Source organism: Ictidomys tridecemlineatus, chromosome 6, assembly GCF_052094955.1.
Source record: "Ictidomys tridecemlineatus isolate mIctTri1 chromosome 6, mIctTri1.hap1, whole genome shotgun sequence".
Lineage (NCBI taxonomy): Eukaryota > Metazoa > Chordata > Mammalia > Rodentia > Sciuridae > Ictidomys > Ictidomys tridecemlineatus.
In genome coordinates, this window is record NC_135482.1 from 196,446,827 (window position 1) to 196,471,475 (window position 24,649).

The following is a 24,649-nucleotide window of genomic DNA, read 5'->3' on the forward strand; positions in this document are numbered from 1 at the left end:
CTTGGAGCTTACCTTTGCCCTTGCCACACCGCCTTAGAGCACAAGCTAGGACATCACTAAGAGCAATTATAAGTATGCATTGACCTAAGTAGAGTGGCTGTCCATCAGTGGCCCTTGCATGAGTGAATAATGTAGAATGAGCTAATACTTCTGAGTTTCTTAATGTGCACACACCTGAGGTTCTTTTGTGATCTTTTGTTTTTGCTGTGTCAGTTGTTCCTGTGCTAGCAACAGCATCACCTTCTGTAGCACTTAAAATAGACGGGATTTGCATGACACAAAGTGCACAGATCTTACAAGAACAACTTAGTAAATCTTTCCATTTCTATCTTTATGCCTGTTGATGACCACATAGATCTGAATAAGAACCATTTCCATTATTCCTGAAATCTCCCTCGCGACTGTTTCCTGTCAACAGTCCACTTTTCTAACATCTACCATCATAAATCTTGGCTTATTCTTGAACTTCATGTAAATGTATGAAGTCATAAATTTGACACTCTCAAAATATCCCCCATCAGGTTCATGTGAGATTTTTATTTTGGTGATATTTCTTCACACTCATCACACTATATCCCGACTCAAGTAACTTAATTAACACCTATACATTGGGATCCAGAGATGTACATCAGTGTCCTCGGTGAGTGTCTGGGAATAATTCTTACAATAATAACAACTTAAGAATAATTGTTGGTGGTCATACTATGTTAACATGCTGATAAATGGCGATGGAATTGCTATGGCTTAGCTACTTATCAGAATCTGAAATTCTATCCCTTAAATCCCATGCATAAAAATGTCCCATTCTGTCCTTGATAAAGTCCTGCTTCCCATCTGTAAACCCTGACCAGCACTTCCCCTCTCCTTGCATCCTGGGTAGACCAGCTCTGTGCGTGGCCGAGTCCGCCCTGATGGATGCTTATATATAATTTCCTCATTTAAAAATAACGAACCTGATATTTAGTCTGAAAGTGCTAAAGGGAATCACAGTGCACACGTCTGTGTTTTGAGGATCTGAGTTTTGGGGCTGTTCTGAGGTTCCAGACTGAAGCCCCACCGAGGAAGAGAGAAGCAGAGATGCAGAGGACTGGAGCATCCGTTTTTGGGGACTTCCTAGCATCTCCCTTCTGCAGCCAGGCTGAGGATGGTGACGTCAAAGGGAAGAGAGAGTTCCAAGATTGGTGGCATTGGGTAGACCAACAAACCAGTACCTTGGCTCACCCCAGGTCCAGGTTACGAGGCACTGGTGACGGAGAGTCGGAAAGGAGAGGTGGAAGGAAGGACCTGGGGAGGAGAGTCTGGTGGAGGTGGGGTGAGCTCCTTCCCCTGTCACTTCTCAGGCCGCCTGCTGGCTGGATGGCCTCAGCACCCACCACAGCCTCCCTCCCTTCTCCTGCTCTCCTCACTTCCCGTGGTGAGAGTGACATTGAGAACTTGCGGATCTTGTCACAGCACTCCCTGGTTAAGATCTATGACCCAGGAGGGACAATGGAGCCTGGCTTCTGCTACCCTGGGAGCCCTCTCACATGGCCATTTTAGTTGCTTCCTGAGCCATGCCCACCTGCCCGGAGCACACCACAGACCCTCCCACACAGCCTCTGCAGCCTCCTGTCCCCCATTTCTTCCCTCCTCAGGTGTCCCCTGGGGGTTGCTTCTTCAGAAACACTGCAGAACACAGGGCCAGGCCTTCCTCCCACAGTCTTGCATAACCCCTGTTTCCTGGTGCCTGATCTCTGTAAGCTCAGAGGAGTCAGGTCTCATTGATTACTATTCTATATGTTAGCCAGCTTCCAGCCCCGGTAGAACCCCATATTGTTTAATTACTTGTTTAGCTCCTGCCTGATCATAAGCAGGGAATAAATATGGGAATGGGTTTTATTAGCTGTTGATACTTGTGGAGTTGGGCCAAGGGGTGCTGATGTGCTCAGTAAAACAGGACATGTTTATCATAAGGTAAAGAAAGCCTTGGCTTAACAAGACATCTGGGGTGCAGGTGTTCAGACATGATGTCGGGGCTGCCTGGCTGTGTGCCTGGCCCATGGGCAGACCCCTGCGTGGGGGCATCAGAGTCTCTTCTTCCTCCGAGGGTCTGAAGTTGAGACAGGTGGTCTGTCTTCAGGGAGTGGCAGAGGTGGGAGGGACATCCCATGACGGGCACAGGGCACGGGAGTGAAAGTCAGGAAGGGCCACCTCAGAGGAGCCTTGGTGACGAAGAGCTGCCCATGCCCCACTCACTCAGGGGAGCCGAGTGGCCTTGGAGCTCCGTTCTGTGCCGTCCCTGCAGATGTCCCCGCAGAGCATGACGATGGGGCTGGGAGAGAGGATGAGCCCAAGGAGAGGAAGGGACGGCACAGGAGACAGGAGAGATTCTGACAGCCAGTGGGACCTCGCGGGTCCAGGGTCAGAGAAAGGGCCACTCTCTGCGCGGAGGGCCCCGCTCTGTCTCCGGCACCCCGGGCCTTGCAGGACTGGGCAGGAAAGCCGATATCGCCCTGGACACGGGAGAGGAGCCACCAAAGTAGAGGACTGTAGGATCCCTCAGGCTGCTGGCACATCTGCCATCCCCCCCTGAGAGGAGGAGAGGGAGAGGGAGGGCAGACTCGCCAGGTCCGGGCGGTGCCCCTCCGCCCTCTGCAGAGCTGCGCTCGCTGGTCTCCCAAGGCTCCTTTCCCCTGCCGTCAGCCCAGGCGGCCGAGCCTTTGATCTCTCAGCACAGATGTGAGAAAATGTGTGTGGATAACTAAATCCCAGCAAGGAGCACCACTGTAACGGACCCACAAAGCTGGGGACTTTAATTTGAGGAGATAATCTAATATCATTTGTGAATCTGGACATTTCACTCTGAGGTTCCTTGTCGAGATCACTTGAAGACTGTTTTCAATTTTAGGGACTTCTCTAGAGACCAGTTTTTCCATATTAGCCCAAAGGGGAACCTGCAACCGGGGGTTCATTTAAAAGAAGGACGTCAACTTGCCTCCAGTCCTCCTCTGGTCCTTTTAAAGGTGCTGTCCTAAGAAACCTTGAAAAGTGACGTAAGGACCTCTGCTCGTATCCATGGCATGCGTGGAGACGGCACCTTCCACTCCCTCTGTCCTCTCTCAAGAACGAGCCTCTTCCGAGGGTGCTGGAGTCCTGCCTGGAGGAACACCCCCTGGGCACGGCGAGGGTCGGAGGAGGCTGGAGGGCCATTCTGCTTCTCTGGCTCTTCACTGTGGCCCGAGTGTTCACTGATGCTGTGGATCTCATGGACACAGGGAGAGGTGACGGTCTCAGCCTTAAATAGCTGGTCACCCACTGGGAAAACACGGCCACTCAAAGCAAGTGGAGAGTGTAAAGGCTCCACGGAGAGAGTGAGCAGAGGCCTCAGAGAGGGCTGACCTACCCCAAAATGACTGAGAGGAGGTTGTAGGTTCAATGGGCTTGAAGTGAACTTGAGCAACATAAGCCACCCTGTGTGTATGTGGCTGGGCGCTGGGTGCTGTGTGCGGAGGTGGTGAGAGGACATGGGTCAGTAAAGCAGCGTGGGGAGGGGGTGAGACCAAAGTATAAGGATCAGGAAGCAAGGAGGAGCGGCCAAGATAATGGCTGGAGAATTCCTTTAATAGAAGTGAGACTACTCTCAGGTGATCACTGTGGCTCAGCTGGGCATCTGGAGGGCCACTCTGTGGGTCGGTCTGACTGTATAAGCTGGGCCGTGGCTGCCCTGCACACGGCATTGTCCACACTCTCATCCACAGAAAGCTCCTGCCTGCCTCCCGGTGATGAGGAGCAAGGCAGAGAACACACACTTGTCCCCACGCTTCCACGTGCCTGGGCTACGCACGCACACACCCAGCTACGTTCACTCCTGAACTAACCCTGCCAACCCCACCCAGCTCAGAGCAGTGAACGCGCTTCCCAGTCAGGGTTCAGGGAGGGGAGACACATCTGAAAAAGGAAAGGGCTTCCTGGTAGTCGTAACACTTGCCGGAGAGGTTCCAACATGGTTTTTGGCATTCAAGTGAAACGCTTTACAAATGCTTCACAAATGTTCTTTCCTAGATACCCAATTTAATTGGTGTTCACTAAAGTTCAAAACATTTCATTTTGATTAGGGGAAAATATTCCCCAAAGGAAAGTGGGTGAGCAGATGCCCATAAGGAGCAATTAGAGCATCTATCATAGCTCGTGCATGTGGCTGTGTGGCCCTGTATCCATACCAATGCACACATGTGCTTATCTTTTTATATTGCTCTATATTATGTGACATGAAAAGCAATCTTTAGTCTTTTGTGGAGCAATTTTTAAAATTGTGTTCTATGAAATTTTTATTGCTATTTTATGAAAATACCAGAATCAATGGTAATGAGTGTTTTCTGGCTCACACATAGCACATTCATCTTTAAGCAGGCGAGCTGGGTGAGTGCTCTGCTGACTCAGAGAGGACACTCTGCTTTCTTCCTGCCATGCCAATCTGCAGTGTAAGTCCCCTCTTTGGGCCCCCCGATTGCCCACGTCTAACTTCATGACCATTGTTCTGGCTGGAGACAAGGGAGATGTGAGAGGGTGGGGTGAGCCCACCGTCCTGTGGAGTCCTGCATGGGCCAGCCAGTGGCTGAACAAGGCTGGCTGAGCTCACGGTCAGCAGCAGTGGGCACACCAAGGACAGGGACGTGACCAGAAAGGCAGGTAGCTGCCAATCAAGCAAGGCAGGCTGAATCCTGGTCGAAAGGCACTTGGTTAACCAGTGAGGCCCGTTTTACAGCAAGAGCTGAGTTTCCTTCCGCATTTTTCTTCTTGACAACTCAGGTCATGCCTTGTCTGCTGCTTTCAGAAAAGAACTCTATAAGCCTCATGGGACCCTGAGTCATGAGACCAGGGTCATGTTCTCAGGAGGAATCTCAACACCATCCACCCGGAAGAGGTCCACTCTCCTGACAGGGAATATTACACGTGTACTTTGCAGCCAGTGTGAGGGGTTCACCCCTGGTTGAGGTTCCTAAACGTAATGGGATTTTCTTCATCAACGTCTGATGTGTGGAGCTGCAGTCTGTTCCCAGGGCAGAGGCTAGAATGCCTGTCACAGCGCTTGAATTTGCCTTATAGAAAAATTCATGTGTAGTCTTCTTCCTCTTTTGGAATTTTTATTGTAATCTACCTTGCATATACACCCTACTAATGGAGATGTTGGAGGACTTCAGTTTTAATGCTATTACTTAATAAGGTCTAAAATATGGAAACAATTAGATTTAGGAATTATTCATCAAAAGACTGGAATAATGGGCCTGTGTGTTGTACACACTCCAAACAGGCTGTGTATAAATGAGACTGTCAAGTAGTGTCTCACCTGAGGCATATGAATGTATATTTACTAAGCAAATATGTACTTTTAAAGTGCTTGTCTCTGACTAGAATCATTACAGTTTTATGGGTGGTTTTTTGGTTGAGAAATGATTCCACCTTATTTGAAAAAAATCTGGTGTATCATAATGCTAACATTTGAAAGAAAAAAATCATGTGTTTTTATCAGAAATAGTATGAATAGTTAGCAGCTGTTTGTGTATGAAAGAGAAGATTCTTGACAATTCAAAATTGCTTTTGAAATGTGTGACATTTCAGTGAGAACAATAGTGTATTGCAATAATCCTAAAAATAATAAAATATTTGTGCTTTATTAGTTGGTAAGTTTTCTGGCAATGAAAAAAACCCCCTTTTTTCAAATGTATGGATTTAATTTTGTACTTAATGACCAATTCTTCAAAATGGATAAATTGCTAACAATAACTCTAGCCTCAGCTTTTCACTGCTGCCATCATTAACTGATATTATATCTAAAATGTAGGATTTCAAAATAATCCATGTGGTTGAGCTGAGTTTCTTAGGGATGGGCATAGATCAAGAAATTTTAATCCATGAAAAATTACCGTTTTTTACTTTTTTATGAAGGAAGCAAAGTTAATGGAGCCAACTCTATTTTCCCTCAATATTAATTTCCACATTAGAAACAAATTTTTTCTTTTATAACAATGAAAAAAAGTGAAGCCGTATGTAGTTCCATGTGGCAAACATAGTTACCCCATGTTCTGATCCTGCCTGTGTGGAGACAGCAGGGCCTCTTCTCTGTGTGTAGAAGCCCAGGCTAACACAGGTCACGCGTGTGAAGCATGTTTTGCACGTGCTCCTGGTGGATCCCTCTTGGAGGCCTCAGGGGACCAGGTGTTGCTCCCGTTGGCTTCAGGACCTGCATTTCCAATTTTGTGATTCCTCGAATGTGCCGCTGGGCCATCCAGTTCCATATCTGACCTGATTCCTGTCTGCAGGTCACCAGGCACAAGCACTCTGAGGGCAGGGATGAGGCCCAACACAATGACTTGCCAAATGTTTACAGAATAAACAACTAAGTGAAAAACAAAGTTGTCTGCTGATGAGCCCTGGGAGTATGGGAAGAGATGTTTACTCTCCCAGGTACCGTGAGGTTCCCTGCCCGAACCTCATCTAAAAACGGGTTTTTAGGGCTCAAATCAATCATATTTTCAATGACTTTTTTTTTTTCCTCTTGTCCCCCATGCTCCTCCACTTTAAAGAGTGAGTGGCCAGGCACAATGGCACCTGTAATCCCAGACACTGGGAAGGCTGAGGAGGAAGATCAAGAGTTCAAAGTCAGCCTCAGCAATTTAGCAATTTTACATAAATAAAATGTTAAACAAAGCTGTGGATGTGTCCCAGTGGTTAAGTGTCCCTGAGTTCATTCCCTGGTCCAAAAAATAAAAGAGTGACTGGTGTCCCAGGACTCAGCTGTGGAGATCTGTGCTGGGCACCCAGGCAGAGGCACGCATCTAGTAGAAACGGAAGCGGCTGGGGAGGAGAGAGGTGTGCAGACAGCATGCGCTTATCTGGCTTGTGCCACTAGGAGGAGGTGGGGACATCTGAAGGGAGGACCTTCCTCAGAGAGACCCTGGACTCTGCCACATGCACCTCATCAGGGAAGGTCATGTGTGTGAAGGTCTGTGCTGACTAAGGAGGGTGACAGGGTAACGCATGGCATGATAGACTCTGTCGTTGCTTACAGGTCATTAGAGTTACACAGCACAAAAGGAAACCCTAAAAAGTGGGCTGTGTATCCCTGATTTAAGGCTGTTTTAGACTATGCACAGGCTGAGGCCATAGATTTATTACTGAATAGTGCCCAACATGGAGACTTGTCGGACAATAACTCTCGATAACTAATGGTGGGAAGAAGAAATAAAAAAGGGTCGGCATTACTGCAGAAGGGTGTGCATCCCCATCCTAGTTCCTGAGAAAGCGAGGTTCAGTGTACTGAGGATCACATGATTCTCCCGTTAGCCTTAATGGTAACTTTTTATTGATCACCAACAATATAAACTATAATTTCTCCATGCTTTATTTCCCACCTACAGAATGAGGGTTGGAAATTACACTTATATATGTAGATGAGGAAACCCAGGGTCCAGCAGGTTGGATAAGAGGTCCATGTGACTCTCGGTTAGCAGCACAACCTGGATTTGAACTGTTCTGATAGAAACTTTCATCTTGTTCTTTTACATCACATTTTAAAATGCCCAGAAGGCAATTCAGTGAATAATCATGACCCTTTACCATATAAATTTTAGTTTTATAATCTTACTTAATGAAAGCACTGCCTTTTGGGTTTTACTTAGTAAGGGAATCTAAGATTTATGTTTCTACTACAAAAATATATGAATGTTTGACAAATCATTCATTTTTACCCTTTCAATGGCTTCAAACTCTGAAACAAATTCTTGACTATGTTAACTTGCTTTAAGAGAGGATCATCATAAAACGTGTCAATCTGCAAAAAAAAAAAAAAGAAACTCACAATTTTTATTTACAAGTAACTTAAATGTGACCTTTTGTGTGATTAACATGGCTATTGAATTATATTACATTGTGATATGGTATTTATATTTATTACAGTAGACCTTTGGAGAACATGTATTTCTTTTTTTTCTGTTATGTAGAGTAATTTACTTTGACATCAGCTATTTTCAGATAATATGGAAACACAAGTACTTGACAAACAGCACTACTTGAAATGACTTTTAAATTGTGCTTTTTAAAAAATTTTTTAAAAAATATTTTATTGGTTCCTTTTAGTTATACATGACAGTAGAGTCCATTTTGATATAATCATACAACCATGGAATATAACTCATTCTAATCAGGACCCAGTCTGTGGATATACACCTGGTAAGGTTCACTGTGGTGTACTCATGTATGTTCCTAGGAAAGTTATGTCAGATTCGTCCACTTTCCTTTTCTTATCCCCCTTCTCTTCCCGTCATTCCCCTCTGTCTACTCCTCTGAACTTGTATTCTTCCCCTTCCACCTCCTTATTGTGGGTTAGCTTTTCCACCTATCAGAGAAAACATTCAACCTTTGGATTTTGGAGATTGGCTTATTTCACTTATTATTATAGTCTCCAGATCCATCCATTGACTGGCAAATGTCACAAAGTCATTCTTCTTTCTGATTCCATTTCAGTCAGACTTCTTTCACCCCCTTAAGGTTGTACAGTTAAATTCATTGCAGCCTGCAGAGGTAGCAAAATTCTAAATTTTAAAGCCATGCAAGACCAAAAGCTTTTCGTGGATAATTTAAGTTTTGCATTCTGCATAGATAACCAAAAAGGATGTGTTGTGAAGCATAATGCAGATTCTTCATCACTAGAGGCAGATCGGAGGATCTCTGATTCTAGGAGCTGGTTATTTTGAGCCCTTGCTGTCAATTTCCTATTCACACACAGCAACTGGTGGCAACTAAAAATAATCAGCTTTGCCAGCAGCGAAGAATCTGGTCAGGCTTGGATGATGGACAATAAGCACAAACAGATCGAGGATCCCTTGCTCGGTTACTTACCTCCTGCCTGTTCATCAGCTTAGTTTGCTGCCATCCGAAAGCTATTGAAAAGCCATTAACAGGCAGGACCCGAGAGCCGCCGCACTGCAGCACACCTCCGCGCGGGGCGTGCGGCAGACTGTGGCCGTGGGAGAGCACCAATTAGCGCTGACTCTCCCCGGGATCCTGGCACCAGGAGCGTGTCAATCAAGGGTGCTACAATAGCACGTGCAGCGCGGTGGCTCAGAACCCACCGGAGGCTTCTCTGAACTCCAGGTGCTGAATGAGAATGAGTTGGGAGCTTTTTGCTCGATCATGGAACGGAGCCTTGGTTCAATAATGCATCCCGAGGTAAAGTGTTACCTGAGTAAGGACTCTGAATAATGCATTCTCGGGGACGACAGTTGTAGCAGAAGAGAATGCTGGAACCAGTAGCAGCAAGCCTCCTGCCTGAGAGGGAAAGATGTCTCACTATCATTTTATCAAGTGCTGTAAGTAAGCTTGGTGATTTGCTCCTGTGCTCGTTTGTCTTCTTGAAGCATTGTTTTATGCAGATGCCAAAATTCAGGCTGGTCTTTTGGAGTACCACACCCGGATGAGTGTCGGAGAATGGTGACTCGGAAAGCCATACAGGCTGAATATATTTTCTTTTAATTTCTGATGGTGAAATAATTCCATATTCATCCAACTGCTATACTAACAGATATCTTTAAAACTTCAGCTTTATTTTTTAAAGATATGTAGAGCAACAAAAAGGGGTGGGGGAGCAAGACATAGAAATCCTATAAAATATTTCTGGGCATTAGTGCATATTAATAAAGTGCACAGAATGTAATTATAAATGCATGTGTGAAGTCGTGTAGTTACATGTTTCCTCTAGAGTTTCCCTGATGCAGCCTGCGTTGGATGCTGCCTCTCAGCTTGATCTTCAGGGTTATCCTTGACTGTGAACTTTTGTCCTTGGGCTGTGCACCTTCCAGTGACTCTGTACCAAATGCTCTTCCCTGATGTTCATCTGGTGAAAAATAGTTTTCCACTGGCTGATATGCTCATTGGGGATGTCTTCATGGCTTGAATATCAGCAGGGTTTCCCGAGCTAGCTAATACCTGCATCTAGACCCCTCCGGATGGCAATGAGAAGGAAGACATATTTAGAGCAAAAGTAGCTCACTAGATTCCATTCCTTTTCTCTATAGCACTTCTGAAAACTTCTGTACCTTTATATCATGATCTTAAAGGGACAGATGACATTTTTAGAAAATGGTTTCCTGGTAGGATTAAGGTTTTGCCGGCAAAGGACACCACAATGTTAAACTAGGTAACATGTGAAGGGAACACACGTTTCAGATGAATGTTGAGTGTTCTCCTAGAGGACACTAAATAATGATTGATAAGGAGAGAATATGTGGCTTTCTCTTGTCTTTGGAGGAGAATGAATACAGGAACTACAACTCTGTGATTACTGAAGATAAAATGTGACTCTTTAGCTTGCCAAAAGCAGAGGGCTTTTAGCTGGCAGAACAATTTTAACTCCAAAAAGAATGCACTGATCAGCTTGTAAGTTTGTAGATGAGCTCTTTGATTACTAAATATTGGGAACATGCAGTATATTTAAGCGTCATGTAGCTGTCCTTCGTTTGACCTCGTGCAGCTTGGGGTTATCTGGGTGGCACACACTGGACAGTGCTCGCGGCTGGTTTTCATGTCGCTTCTCATGTTTTACTGCACCAACTCAATGCCATTATTTTCCTGTCTGTGCCTCTGCAGAGGAAATTCCTAAAACCCTCTGCATCGTTCCCACGAGGAAACTGGGTGCTGACTTGGGAAAATGAACACACCTGACAGACGGCAGCTGAGGAAGCTGGGCAAAGCAAAAGGGACAGAGTGACAAAGACATGGGGGAGGGGAGCTGTGGTCATCCAACCTGTAAAGTGACCCTTCCCACCTCATCTTACTTTTTATTGAGCTGGATTGTTTGAGTACAGAATTACAGGAAATTAAAAGAAGTGAGGCTATTTAGTCAATGGAAGCCTTTGAGGTCATTCTTAGAATCATCAGTATAAGAGATGAAATCTGAGTTAATGGTTTAAGGGATGAATAATTTTTAATTAATGAAAATTAATAACCTTTGTTCATGAAAATGTTCCAAATGCTTTGATAAGACATTCCTGATGGATTTGTCCAGGCCGTCAGGCACTGCTGCCTAAGGCTTCTCCTCTTCCCAGCTGAGTGTATGTAGCCGGCCTGTGAGACACTGGGAAGCGTGAGCCTCACCGAGAGCTTGCCCCTCTGCAGGGCGGCGAGACGGGCCCCCAGGAGTCCAGAAGGTCAATGTCCCTGGTGCTGAGCCAGCTGAGGGATTCCTAGGTGCTCAGAATGTGTCTTCAGCTGGATCTAAAGGGTGGTTCTCCTACGAAGGTAAAGCTAGGCCTTTGTGGTCTGAGAAGGTTTACTATAAGCACCGTGGTGTGCGAGTTAGTGGTTGCTCCTGGTGCACGAGACCCCCGGCTGGCTCCCTGTCCCTGCCAAGCTAATCCACAGGTAATGCCCAGCTGCCCCACTCTTCACCCTCTCTCCCACCTCCCTTGACCTCATTGCTATCACCTCCTCTCTTCCTTCTGGCCCTGGCTTATCACCGAGTACAGGAGGCAAAGCAGGGAGTGGCTGAGTTCCAGGGCAGGGGCAGTGAGTGGCCACAGCGTCCCATGTGCTACAGGGGACAGAGTAAGGAAGGCTTCCCGCGATGTCAGGCAACTAAGATTACTGTTTACCAGGAACGTTCAGTAGCCTGGAGTGCTCAGGACTCAATGTTAGATCACCTGTGTGCGAAAGGTCTCCTGTCAATCTACCTGAGGTATCTCCGGTTTATGAGTTTATGTGATTTTCAGAAATCCCTCTATTTTCAAAATGGCCTACAATGGAGATATTTTACTTTTACAGTCATAGGAGGAAAACTTTTAGGCAGTCTAAGAGGATATTCTTAGAAATAAATGGCTTAGATCCTTATCATTTCTGATTGCAGGGGATGGACTGAATTCTAGGTTCAGTATGTTTTATATAGAATGTAAAAGCTAAGCTCCAGAAATTTATTGTGGCTATATCAAGATAATTTAAGACCACTTCTACAAAAATACAGATGTTTCATTTATTTCTGTGACTATGACTACCTTCAGGTGGATCTGCAGTGAGAGCCCACCTCAGTCCTGTGCCTGTGTCTGTGTATGCACTCCTCCTTGGCCACACGGCGTCTGCCCTGGTCAGAGGTAACATGAACTTGGCCAGATGGCTCAGCTGAGGTGCATGGAGGAGTGAGAAATGGAACTCCAGGAAGTAATGGGCTCCTAATTGTATGGCTCTGTATGACCTTGGAGCTCTGCTTCTGTTTCTCTCTTAGCAAACAGGAGCAGAAGCTAGAAGTCCACCTGGTCAATCTGCTCCAGTGGCCTTCAGGAGCAGAGCACTGCTGCCACTCTGCCCAGCCCTTTCTCTCCTGGTTCAGCCCTCTGAGCACCTGGGTTCAGAGAAGCACTATTTGCAATAGGTTTAGGTTAAAGTAGGATGAAGTGGATATTCTCCTGGCTGCTGATTCAACCAAGAATGAACTGTGGCAGAAAGCTTGGTATATGCCATAGTAAGTGGGTCACCCTTCTTTTCTTCTTGTCCCTGATTCTCAGGATGCCACCTCCACTAAAGGCCTGCTCTGCTCTGCCCCACACTGCACCTGTCCACCTGCAGGGCAGCAGCTGTGCATCCACTGGACATGCACAGACCCTCTGCCTCTCCCTCTCCTGTAACTGGCACTCTGCTCAGTTCACAGGCAGGGTCAACCCCGAGTCACCAGGCCTCGATCCCAGTGCCCTCTGCTTCCCTCAAGTGGCAAATGCCTGCCGCAGGCTGAACCCAGTCTGCCAGGGTGTTGTCCTCACACCAAAGAAGCTGGATGATCTTGAAGGTCATCAGAGGGAAAGCAAAGTGATTTCCTTCTAGAGTCAGAATCCTGAGTCTCCAGCAGGCAGGTGGATGGTGCTCTCCTGCACGCTGACCGTGCACAAGCGCTGCTGCCCAGAGCCCTTGCCTGGCCTTCGCTCCCCACAGTGCAAAGCAGAAACATCCAGATGAGGTGAGCCACACTCTTCTGCCCTGGTGAGTGGCCCACCCCGTACTCGCCGAGAGCCAGTGTGCCCTTGGTCCTGTCCACTCTCGCCTCCCCAAAGGCTTCCCTCCTTCTTCTGCCACCCGCTTTCTCTCCTGTGTCACCAGTCTCTTCCAGCATTTCCATCAGGTGACTAGGTGACCCCATATGCCCACCTTCACATAGTCAGATGGCTGACTCCATGGGTTCCCCAGTCCCTTGAGTCCCACCGTTTCCTTTGTCGTCGTGGGCGTGCCTGGACAGATGGCCTCCACGTGAAGGTGGCCTGCATGTGTGCCTTAGCTCTCGGCTCCCATCTCTGCCTGTGGCCCTGTTCTTGCTACCTACCGTCCACGCCTCCCTGAGCCCACTTCAAACCACCTTAGGTGGCAAGGCTGGGTGCACGGGAGACCTCCTGAGCTGACTCCACCTGACCACGCCCCGTGCTCCCTGGCGCTCTGGATGTTCCCTGACTTCACTGACGACTTCCTTTGCCTCCACTGCTGCCTCCTTTCCTCATCCCGGGCTGGCCTCCACACCTCCCTCCCCCCGAGGACCGCGTGCTCTCCTGCAGCTTCGAAGGTCACCCGCGTCTTCTTACTCAAGCAGTACTGTGGGCCCAGAGGCCCTCTTACAGCCCCTCTTTCTCCCTCAACAACACGGACGTCCTTTTAGGCCCCAAATAATATACCCAAATATTCTTTTCGGATACTTGAAAACTGTGTAATATTCCACCACATTTATTAAACCATTTATTAAATCCTTCCCTTTTGACAGGTATTAAAACATTAGAGCTAAATATTTTGGCTTTTGTTAGAAGAGATTTGACTCACAAAAGCAGGAATGCTGAATTAAGTGGCACGTGTTGGTTAGGTTCGTAGAAGCTGCTAGACACCTTCTAATAAGCTGTGGCATTTTGAGTCTCGTGAGCTCTGGGAACATGAAGGCCTCTCTCTCCCGGGGATGCAGCTTCGTGGCTGAAAGATGATTTCCGGGGACATCTGGGTTTTGTTTTCCCAGTGTGAAGGCTTTCCCCATTTTCGAAGAGCTCTGTTTCCTCATATCTGCTTTCATTATTTACACTGTATTTTTAGAATTATTTTTCTTATTGGTGTTATGTGATCTTTCATGTAAGGAGATGTTCTAGTGGCTCTGGGTTCTGACGGCAGAGTTCCTGTTGTAGTCTTTTATCGGTGTTTCTGGTGATTATTTGCCACTAACTTTCTACTGATGGTGGGGAAAACTGTCTTCTCTCGTGGATTTTGGATGTACTTGTTGCTTTCTGTGATCTATTTTCCTAAGGCCAGATGATTCATTTTCTCTTTGAAGTAGATAGTTCTTATCTTTTAAAGTTAATTTTATCTTTGTGAAGATAATCTTTATCTTTGAACATGTATGTGAGGCTGGGTTACTTTTTATTCCCTTTCTGTTTCTACAAGTACAACCTTCATTGAAATTCCATTTTTGTCACATTTTTAATTCTTAAATATAATTGCTTCTAGCTCTGGTTAGCCACATCGATCCATTTGTCTAGTCCCAGGCACAGCTTTTGGTTCCTCTGACTTGGTAGACATATGATAAGGCCCATCCTCTCTGATTGAAAGTCTCGTGATTTTCCTAGGTAATCTCTCATATTTTCTCTTCCATTCAATATTAAATGAATTTCAACTATACTTAAAAGAAAAACAAATCACAAGTTGGGTGTTTTGTAAAATATATCCAGCCATTTAAAATTAAAAATAAAACAGAATAAGACCTGTTAATTTGTAGTTCTTATGGTCTATTAAATACATTAGTTTCAACACACAGCAAAACTGCTTCAAACTGATACTTTATATCATTATATATATAATAAAAGGATACTTTGTTAACTTTATCAACACTGTTTTTTTCTCTTTTTCTTTGTTCTTTTTAGATAAACATGACACAGAGTATATTTGACATATTATACATACTTGGAGTATAACTTCCCATTCTTGTACATGATGTCAACAGTGTTTTGTTAAATTCTATTAAAATAAATGATATTTTTATACTAGTTATATGTCTGGAACAATAAACATAACACAGTTGAGAAGAAAATATAAGTCAAGCCAAACACAGTGGCCTGTGCCTATATTCCCACTGACTCTGGAGGCTGAGGCGGGAGGATGAGTTCAAAGCAGCTTCAGCAACTTGGTGAAGCCCGACTCAAAGTTAAAAGACTGGGAATAGCTCAGTGTAGAGGGCTCCCTGGGTTTAATCCCAAATGCTGAAACAGACGAAAGGGAGAGAGTGAAGAGAGAGACCATTAACTGTGCTGCTAAGGAAGACACTGACTCTTAGATACCTGCATCCACGTCCATATCAAAATTCAGGCCTCTCTCTCCTGGATAGATGAGATAATGTACACACTTAAGTGATAAACGTGTGTGCGTGTGAATATGCACTATATACACGCATGTACTACACACACACACACCTCCTTCCTGTGACCTCAGTCAAGAAGCAGGGTTGAAGAACAGGTCGTCATATAATGGAATTTTAATTGCGCGTGACTTCCTGCAGACTTCCCTGGCTGCTTGCCAGGCGGGGTGCATCACGAGCTGACGATGCATTATTAAAGGATGGTCATTGTATCTGGAGGGTCCCACACCCGTGTTATCATTGACATCTGTCATTCTAATGTGATGCTGTCCCCTTAGGCAGCTTGGTGAAGGAGGCTCCATACTCTGTCGATCTTGGCTCACGCTCTATCACTCGGGGGCCGTAGCAGGCCACAGTGACCCAACTGAGCTGTGTGGACTCGTCTCCTTCTGTTTCATCCTCCACCCATTCGTTCATCCATTCACATATTTATTCATTTGGAAAGTCTTATTGAATGCCTGGTCCCTTCCAAGGACTGGAACTAAGGTACCTGAGAAACAAGCCAGCTCTTGTCACTACTGTCTTGAAACCCCATGCCAGTGAGACAAAGAGCAAGTAAATAAACAGTTGTGACAAAAAAAATCTGTGTAGCAGCAGCTGATATGGAGGAAGTGAAGGAGTTTGAAGAGCTAATAAGTGACCTGGAGCAGACTAAGGGTAAGAAACTATTCTAAGTAGACTGTGGGGAAGATTTTCTTTCCATTAATCATTTCTGAGTATTTGATGAAGGGAGGGAGGAGTCGGAGAAGTTCAGATCTTCAGGAAGAAGTGGCTGCAGAGGAAATAGCAAGTGCAAAGGCCCCGAGGCGGGAGTGAGCTCGTTGTGATTGTTAACTCGAAAATCGGGGTTCTCAAAGTTCAAGTTTTTGTCTCCCATTTGGTTGATTCTTCCTAAAGGGACAGCTCGATGCTGCCTTTTATTACAAAGTTCTCCCCTACACAAGCTGATATCTCAGCACCACTTACCTTTGCTTCCAAACTTCTTGAAGGAGTCTTCCGCCTGTGCTCCTCGGGCACCTGTCCCCGTTCCTGCAGTCTGGCTCCCTGCTATCACTGTAGTGAGACATCACGCCCTTTGTCGTTCCCACTGTCTCACCTCACTGCATGGTGGACCTGGTGACCATGGCTAGCCTCCTAACCCCCCTGTTGTGACAAGACTTTTCTGCTCCTCGGGGCTCCTGGCGCAGTTCTCCATTGTTGTTGTGCCTGACACTCATGACGGACAGGATTCTGTGCAGTCAATGGATTTGATTAAATAGACTTCTTTTCTGTGAGGACCCCAGTCTAGAGGGAGGTTGGAGTGAGCAGGCAGCTCCGTGCCTTTCCGTGTGACGGCGCTGGAGACAGGAGGAGCACCAGCTGTGCCGGGAGAGCACAGCGCACCAGCTTCCAGAGGGAGCGCGAGGCCTTCGGGGATTCACAGTGAGCCCAGGGGAGAGAAGGCTGGGTGCAGCCCGGCACTGAGGCTTGGTCTACTCCAACAGCCAGCAAAGGCCCTGCCACGTGCCGATAAAGGAACAGTGGGACATTGGACAACCGCGATGCTCTTCGAGAGCAAGCCATGTGACTGGATCTGGGTTTGGATCTGCCCTTCCAAGAGCACGGAGAGTGGGAACTGAGGGAGGCTGGGGAGGGGCAGTCAGGAAACTGTCCAGGTGACAGATTCGGTCAGGGTGGAGGGGTGGGGGTCCCGCCTGGTCTGACTGCAGAGGTTACTATATAAGGCTGAATTGGCGTGTTTCACCATCACAGTGAGAGCTCTGGGTGCCATCTTGCTCGTCTTCTCTCCTCTGTCCGAGTCCTGGTGAAGTTGATCATTCCATCTCTACCATCTTTGTTTGGGGAATTCCCGAGAAATGTCTCTGCCTCTGCTTTTTGTCAGTTTTCAGACTGACGCCCTCAGAGCCCAGCAGACCACTCGGGCTGCTGACCAGCGCAGCCGGCCTGGGGTGTCCAGACTGCGAATGTGCTCCTCCCTCCCCATCCGAATGTCCACATCGCAGAGGGACTCTGAAACGTGAGCCTAGACGTCTCCTGAAAGCAGGCCCATGCCTCTGACACACGTCAACCCTGAGAGCAGACAGCAAAGATTCCTGCTAGAGATCAAGGGCAGAGAACCCTGGGCAGGAGCGGCCACTGAGTCCAGGAGGCCAGTCGGGTGGCTCTTAAGAGACCCTAAGCCACCCGAGAATGCAGGGAAGTGGGTGAATGTGAGAATCAAGTACCACGAGCCCCAGGCCTTGGGACAGATTTAGGAGTCACAGAGGAGGAAACACTTGGATTCTTGCTCAAGCACCTGTGTCCTTGGTGTGACCTCTACACTTCAGGTGTGAAGCACACAGGTTGGGACGTTCCATGATGTCCAAGGAGACCTGTCCAGTGTTTAGTCATGTGCACCAATCTGAAGCTCAGGATGGTGTCTATTTGAAGCAGATGTGGGATGTTTATTAAGGTGCTGTAGGAGCAGAACAACCATCACGGCAGGACGGCTCAGGTCAGCTCCTTTAGAAAGACAGCTGGGAAAAGTGTCCACAAAGCAGGTGTGAGGTCTCCAGGCAAGATCAGGAGGGACGCTGTGTCAACTGGCAGGGTGTGCTGAGCAGCATGGCAGGTGGGGTCAGGACTGCAGCCCGTGCCTGGGGAGCATCGCTGGCGTAGCAGACAAGGAGGTCACTGGTGAAAGTGGCCATGAGTGGTGCCAGGGGCAGGAGAAGGTGGCATTCACATGGCAGTGCTTGAGCACCACTCGGGTGGCGATGAGCATTCTGAGCACGTGCAAGCTCTGGCTCCTGAAAGGAGAAGCAGGTATCAGGAAATGGGTGGAGAAGATGGTGGTGCACAGGATTTCACTTTTTTAAGACAGGAAATACATGAGTAGTTTTGATTCACTGTGTCAAAGTAGATTATGGGTGGTGATGTATGCATCTGCCTCCACATCTTTGAAATCTCAGACCCATCTTTCCCTCCACATGTGCAGAAAGCCCTCCACAGTTTGTCTGATGTACAGCAAGACCGGAAAAAAAAATCACGGTGGGCTACATGTTGGGACCGTGTGTTGTGGTCTTTTGTCATCTCCCGATTGCTTGAAAAGTGAAAATGATAATAACAACAGCAACACAGATTTGGAGGAGGCTTGACGTACAGGAAACTGTTTTTCACAAATTGTCATAAATGAGTGCTGGAATGAGACACGTGCTGTCCTGTGATGGTTTGGTGACAGTGGCCCTCCTGTGCAGTGCTTTGAAGCATCTCTTCCAAACCACAGACTGATCAGGTGCTGCTTTCTAAAGAAGTGTCCTGCAACCACAGGGTCCATCTAAATAATTCTTCAACTCTCAAGTTTTAAACTGACTTAGGCATTCAGGGCACGGTCTAGAGGTCACTGGGGTAAGTTCAAACAAAGTGTCACCTCCACAGATAGTTGTGGTAAAAAAGCAAAATCAAAAGCTCTGTGTGCTGTAAAGCAAGCCGATTAAACACAGGAGGAAGACATTGCTGGTCCTGTGGTCAGCAGTGAGCACCACACCCACTTACTCCCTGCTGCCCACGGCTTTAACTTGGCTGCAAAGGCCTTTTGCTAAGAGTTGAGGTATGGGGCTGGGGATGTGGCTCAAGCGGTAGCACGCTCGCCTGGCATGTGTGTGGCCTGGGTTCGATCCTCAGCACCACATACAAACAAAGATGTTGTGTCGGCCGAAAACTAAAAAATAAATATTAAAAAAAATTTCTCTCTCTCTTTTAAAAAAAAGAGTTAAGGTTTGGATAAGAGTCATTAAATGCCAGAGGCTCAGGGGTCCCCCAAATAAGGAGAATTAAGAGGCCTGAATTATTTGTTGTCTAGAACGAGGAGTGACAGGGACAGAAGCCAGTGGTTCTGGGAAGTCAAGTGGCCGTTGTTCTTCGCAGAGGCTCTTAGCAGAAGAGGAGGAGGGTGTGTTGAAGGGGGCAGAGGACAATATGGAATGAGTGGGGATGGGCCTTCAGGTGCATACGGTCCAGCAGTGTTAGCTCAGAGGCACCCACAATGTCAAGCCGGGGGTCCTCCAGCTCTGACCCCGGGTTCCTGTGCTTCCTCTGTTCCACTCCTCATGCAGGTGCCTGCTCACAAATGTTTGGAACATATGTCCATGTGTCTGTCTGTCTTCTCTGTATGCATCCATCCACCCACTCATGTATTGATGTATCTCTCACATATCTAAATGATTATAACCATGTGCTGAAATATTAAAATTTATTCATACTTTAGAATATTAACACATGGGAAGGATATTTTTTCTTTAAATAACTAGTTATTATGCTACTTGTGAATGGAAGGCCCATAATCTGTCTATATTTTAAATTGCTTTATAGAAAAGGAATTCTTAATGAACTTGAGTTGCTATTTGTAAGTAATAGCTTAAACATGCTACATTTAACATATCTTTCTACTTTTTGTTACCTTGTTTTAATTCTGTCTTCAATTATGGATTCAAACATAAATGAACATTTATGAACTATACCTGCATAGCTGCTCTTCAGCAGGGCGCCTCTCATTGTTGCAGAAAAGCAGTCAGTGTGAGACTCATATACAGGAACATGCCAGAACACAGAGCCTAAAAATCCAGTGGATTTCAGCCCTGCAGACAAACTGCAGGGATCCTGAGTTCCCGCTTTCTGATGGAGATAACAGCAGTAATTTAGACTATAAATAGAGTAATATGAGTGGTGTGCTTTCACTACAGTTTTCTAAAATCTTAGAAGGTGCTAAGTGTGGTTCTGCACTACAGTGTCCAGCAGTTTTGTGTCTCATTCCTACACCCCAAGAAAACAGATGGCAGGGACTTCTCAGTGGGGACAGGCAGAGGACTGTGGCCCTCACGGATCTTCTGCTGTTTCTCGTCCATGGTGGGCTATTGCTCTGGCAGAGAAAGACTGATTGTGCAATAAACTTGACTTGATGTTTAAGCCAAATTTACATTAATATGATCTGACATGTTAATGACACAATAATATTGATAAATAAAAATGATCATCAAAAGTAACCAGTTCACATAATGGTAATTAATAGTTCCCCCCATGGTAATTGCTGCATTATAATGGTACACAATGGTGCTCATTGTTACCTATTTGTTCATGTATACAACATAACAATGTAATTCGACTGATATCATTCTCCAATGATTGATATTATCCACAGTAGTTTTCAGTGTTGAAAACGGCCCCCAAACATTGTGAGATTTAATAACGTGCGATGTCCTGTGTCCTTAGACAGACCCTCCTGTGGTAAGAACATCCAGGATCTCGAACTTGCCCACTTCCTGCCTCAGATCCCCTCTTACCAACCTCCTTCCTCCTCCCACAAAACAAGGGCTTGCTCTCCTCAGGACTCTGGGAAGACCTTCAGCGGCTGTCCTCCTCCCAGCTGTGGCTGCCGAACACAGCATGTCGCAAAACACGAGACAGGTCAACCTAGGGTGGAGTTCATGGGGATGCAGAGCAGAGGCTGAGATACGGCCCCAGAGAGCACCGCCGCCCAGCCCTCCGTCCCCCTCCCCCATGACAGCCTGCACACCCTCTCCTTCCTTGTGACAAGTGGCAGAATCTGGAGGGTAGAGAAAGAAGCTTCCTGGCTCAGAGCGCAGTGACGAGAGCCTTTCCCGAGGCTGAGAGGTGAGGACACAGTGAGGCTGGAAGTCCTCACCCCTGCCCTGCCGCAGCCCTGTCCGGGATCAGACTGCTGCCCGTAGCCCTGCCTGCTGGGTCAGGAGCCCCATTCCTCCTGGTTCCCAGGGTGTGTTTGCAAGTCGGCCTGGTTCAGAAGTGGCCCTTCCATGAGAGGAAGGACACCCCTCTTGTGAAGGGGGGGGCCTCGTTATTCATCTGATGTTCTTTTGCTTTGCTTTTTGGGTGGGATGTGGGACCCCAACCCATTCCACTCAGGCGTCATCTGTGCTTGTTGTAGAGTTTAACACACTGTTTTCCCCTGTAAGTCAATTAATTTTGAACATCTCTCCAAAGATTCCAGAGGCACACAGATAGGCTATGTAACCTCATTTTACATTTTGAAAAACAGTTTTGTTCTTTTTGATTGAAAACCAACCATGAAGATGTTTCGTTAGATGGAAGTAATTAAAATTGTGAAAATAGAGTCCACGGGACATTAAGTCAACCCCCTGCCTCTCTTCAACTCATGGTCAACTAATGGCGTCCTGTAGAATTTATTAATTAGCTTTAAGATATGGTGGACTCTTATCTTACAAAAATGTTCTGTGACAGGAATAATCTGTCAAAATAATGCTGGTGAATTTGATATTATTTAGACATAATCAAATGAGCTCCTTCTGTGACCCTGTAGTGTAGTGTTTCCTTATTTTCTATAAAGTTTTAAAGTCTGTAATGATTAATCAGGTGAGACTTCTTGCTATATAAACTAGAAAAAATAAAAGAAATTTTAGCATCTTATTTACACCTAAATATATTTAGAACAAAAAAGGGGATAAAATTAAAATTAAATATTAACTATAGAATTCAATTTTGTCTCAGTCCCTTTCAAGACTGAAAATATTTTATATCAAAGTGATGTTAAATAAAAATGTTCCAAGGCTCAGGAAGATGATGAGATGCCTTCCAAAATACTTACTTGCAACCCTGCAGTTGGAGTTGCGTGGACATGTGCACTCTTGTGACTTAAGAGGAAGGAATTTAAAGAGGAGTTGCTAGTGGAAAGCCTGTGCTGGTGGTCTCCTGTGTGTGTGCGACGGGCCCTGTTCATTTTGCCATGTGGCTTCAGGATGCAGACTGAAGGGCGCTGGGGCCATCTGATAGGAGTCAGCTACAGGGAGCACAGGGTGCTGATCTGGAGGCTGTGCTGTCTGGGAGGTGTGCACATGGGGAGCTGGTCTATCCAATACCTGGGCTGGCCGGAATAGGGAGCTGAGTCTCATCTAACCAGAGCCGAGGATGACAAGGAAGGGTGACACAGGTAGATGTGGACTCAGAGCACAAGGTTGTTCAATAGTTGAAGATCCAAAGATGTCTCCACTTGGGCCAGGCATGGTGGCACACACCTGTAATCCCAGCAGCCCACGAGGTGAGGCAGGAGGACCACAAGTTCAAAGCCAGCCTAAGCAACTTAGTGAGACCCTACCTCAGAATAAGAGTAAAAAAGGCTGGGAATGTAGTTCAGTGGTTAAGCATCCCTGAGTTCAGAGCACCAAAAAGTTAAAAAAATGTATATTTGGGGTAGAGATCTAAATTTATTCTCTTGAGTATGAACCCAAAGAGAACACCTTTGAGTGGCAACCTGTCTGGGGCCGGGACTCCAAGTTGATGGAAGCTGTTTTAATCCAATGCTTCATCCTCTTTTGAAAGGGAACAAGGCAGCAATTTGCATTTCCAAATCTTTAAGCCATGCAGGAGGGGAGCATGGCCTTTAGCTGTCAGGGGCATCAGGACAAGAAAGGCCCGAGGTCCACAATGTGGCATGAGATCCAGCAGCTGTCACCATGCCGTTCTGATCTGAATGTGCTGTCCCTCTCCAGAGAAGCCCTCCTGGGGTGTGCTGGGCTGAGGCAGGCCCTGTGCCCCGCCTCATGCATGTGAGGTCACTGAGACGGGGAAGAGAAGCCCTCGGTCAGCCTTGTGGCCAGCCAGTGATGGAGCGAGGCCTAACACCAGGCAGTTGATCTCCACAGGTGGGGCTGCAGGTCTGTGGCCACCCAGGTCCCGGGTGTGGAGGGGCTGCCGGCCAGTCGCTGCTGTGTCCACCAGGTTAGGCCTTGTGCTGAGTATGAGCACCTGGCCTTGATTCTGGAGCGACCTCGGGCCCAGGACAGCACGTACCTGCCCTCAGTCAACCAGTGGACATCGGGTGTGCTGAGGAAATGAGCCGGGGACCTTGCATCAGGGTGGCAATCTTCAGCTTTATTTTTACCCAGAATTGACTTCTGCAGGTGTGATGACTGTAAATCCATATCCAGGGAAGAGCTGTTTATCATAATCGGGTAACTTGTCATTAAAAAATATTGCAAGGGAAGTATTAAATGTAGAGGAGCATATGTCGATGTGCAAAGATATAGATTTTTATATATGTACACAGGAATGTTTATGTCATGTGTGTTTTATTCCCATTTTAACTTAAAAGGACGGTGTTCATCATATTTTCCCACTAGGAAAACATGCTCAAATAATCGGATGGGAAAGCAAGACAGAGCCTCTAGATCCATAAATCTTTTTAAAATTAACAATATGAAAAACACTGTAGATTTTCTTGAGAGGAATTTAAATCTTAGGTTAATTTAAATAGTTTCTTTGCTTCTCCCGCTTTCAGAGAAGTGTTTCAGTGCAGGAGGCACTGGATCACTTTTTCTCTAGGCCCCAGTGGAATTCCATTCTACCTTTTTGCCTCTATGGAGAGGGATATGTTTGTGCAGCTTGATTACAAGGACATTAAAATCCGGCTCTTTCCAAAGACTCCAGTGCTGACGAGGGCTTTCTGGGGCTCCGGGGCAGTGTGCTGAAACTGATTGCACTCTTGTCTTTGAGTCCTCCATGTTCTTTGTTTCACTATCATTGTAGATGCAGTAAAAAAAGGAGTCTCTGGAAGCTCTTTGTAACAACGGATTCTGAGAATAAAATCCCTGCTAGTGCGTTGGTGGGGGCGGACACCGCCCGTGGGAGTGAGTGCCACACTTCCTTCCTGGACAGCCGTCTCTTAGGCTGGCAGCATTTGTAACAAACCTTCTCATAAAGCGGGAAACGAGACAAGATTGCCGCTCCATTTTCATAAACATCTAAACTGAACAGCTCCCCTGATCCCTCAGTCCCTGGAGCTGCCATGCCAAGGGTTTGGCCACTTTGAGGAGTGATGAGGAGCCCTACTGTATTCGTCCTTGAATATCAGGCTCCTTGTACCTAGCAAGATGCCTCCCAGGTCCTCCCCTGCTGGAGCAGGGCCCAGGACTTCCTGGAAAGGCTGAGTCACATTGCTGTGTGCACCTGTCCTGTTGGTCCCTGGGCTGTGGACACTGGGTGGCTGCACCTCATGCTGTTGTAACACTGCTCGGAACATGGGTGTGGAAATACCTGCTTAGGACCTGGCTTTCGACTCTTTAGCTCTATACCCAGGAGTAAAAGTCTAAGATGATCTGCTGGTTTCACAGGGGACTCCAAAATGTTTCCCTCGTGACTCACTATTGCAATTCTACCAACAGCGAGGAGGTCCCAGGGCCTTCTCCTCACCAGCCCCCATCTTTGGTTGTTTCAGTAGCAGTCCCG

General features: G+C 46.7%; 1 protein-coding gene across 4 annotated transcripts in view; it reads left to right on the forward strand.

Annotated features, from left to right (window-relative positions):
• The window catches only part of Myo16 (myosin XVI), a 524,759-nt gene that overhangs the window by 97,224 nt on the left and 402,886 nt on the right, over nucleotides 1–24,649 (forward strand). Inside the window, exon 1 of one of the 4 annotated variants that reach the window (XM_078016334.1) lies at nucleotides 8,839–9,347. The exons of 1 other annotated variant lie outside the window; for it this stretch is intronic. In XM_078016334.1, the coding sequence (XP_077872460.1) occupies nucleotides 9,320–9,347 (28 nt within the window). In that variant the 5' untranslated portion in view covers nucleotides 8,839–9,319. Of the gene's footprint in view, nucleotides 1–8,838; nucleotides 9,348–24,649 lie in introns of those variants that run through there. 2 more of the 4 variants (XM_078016331.1, XM_078016332.1) reach the window with 2 other exon arrangements.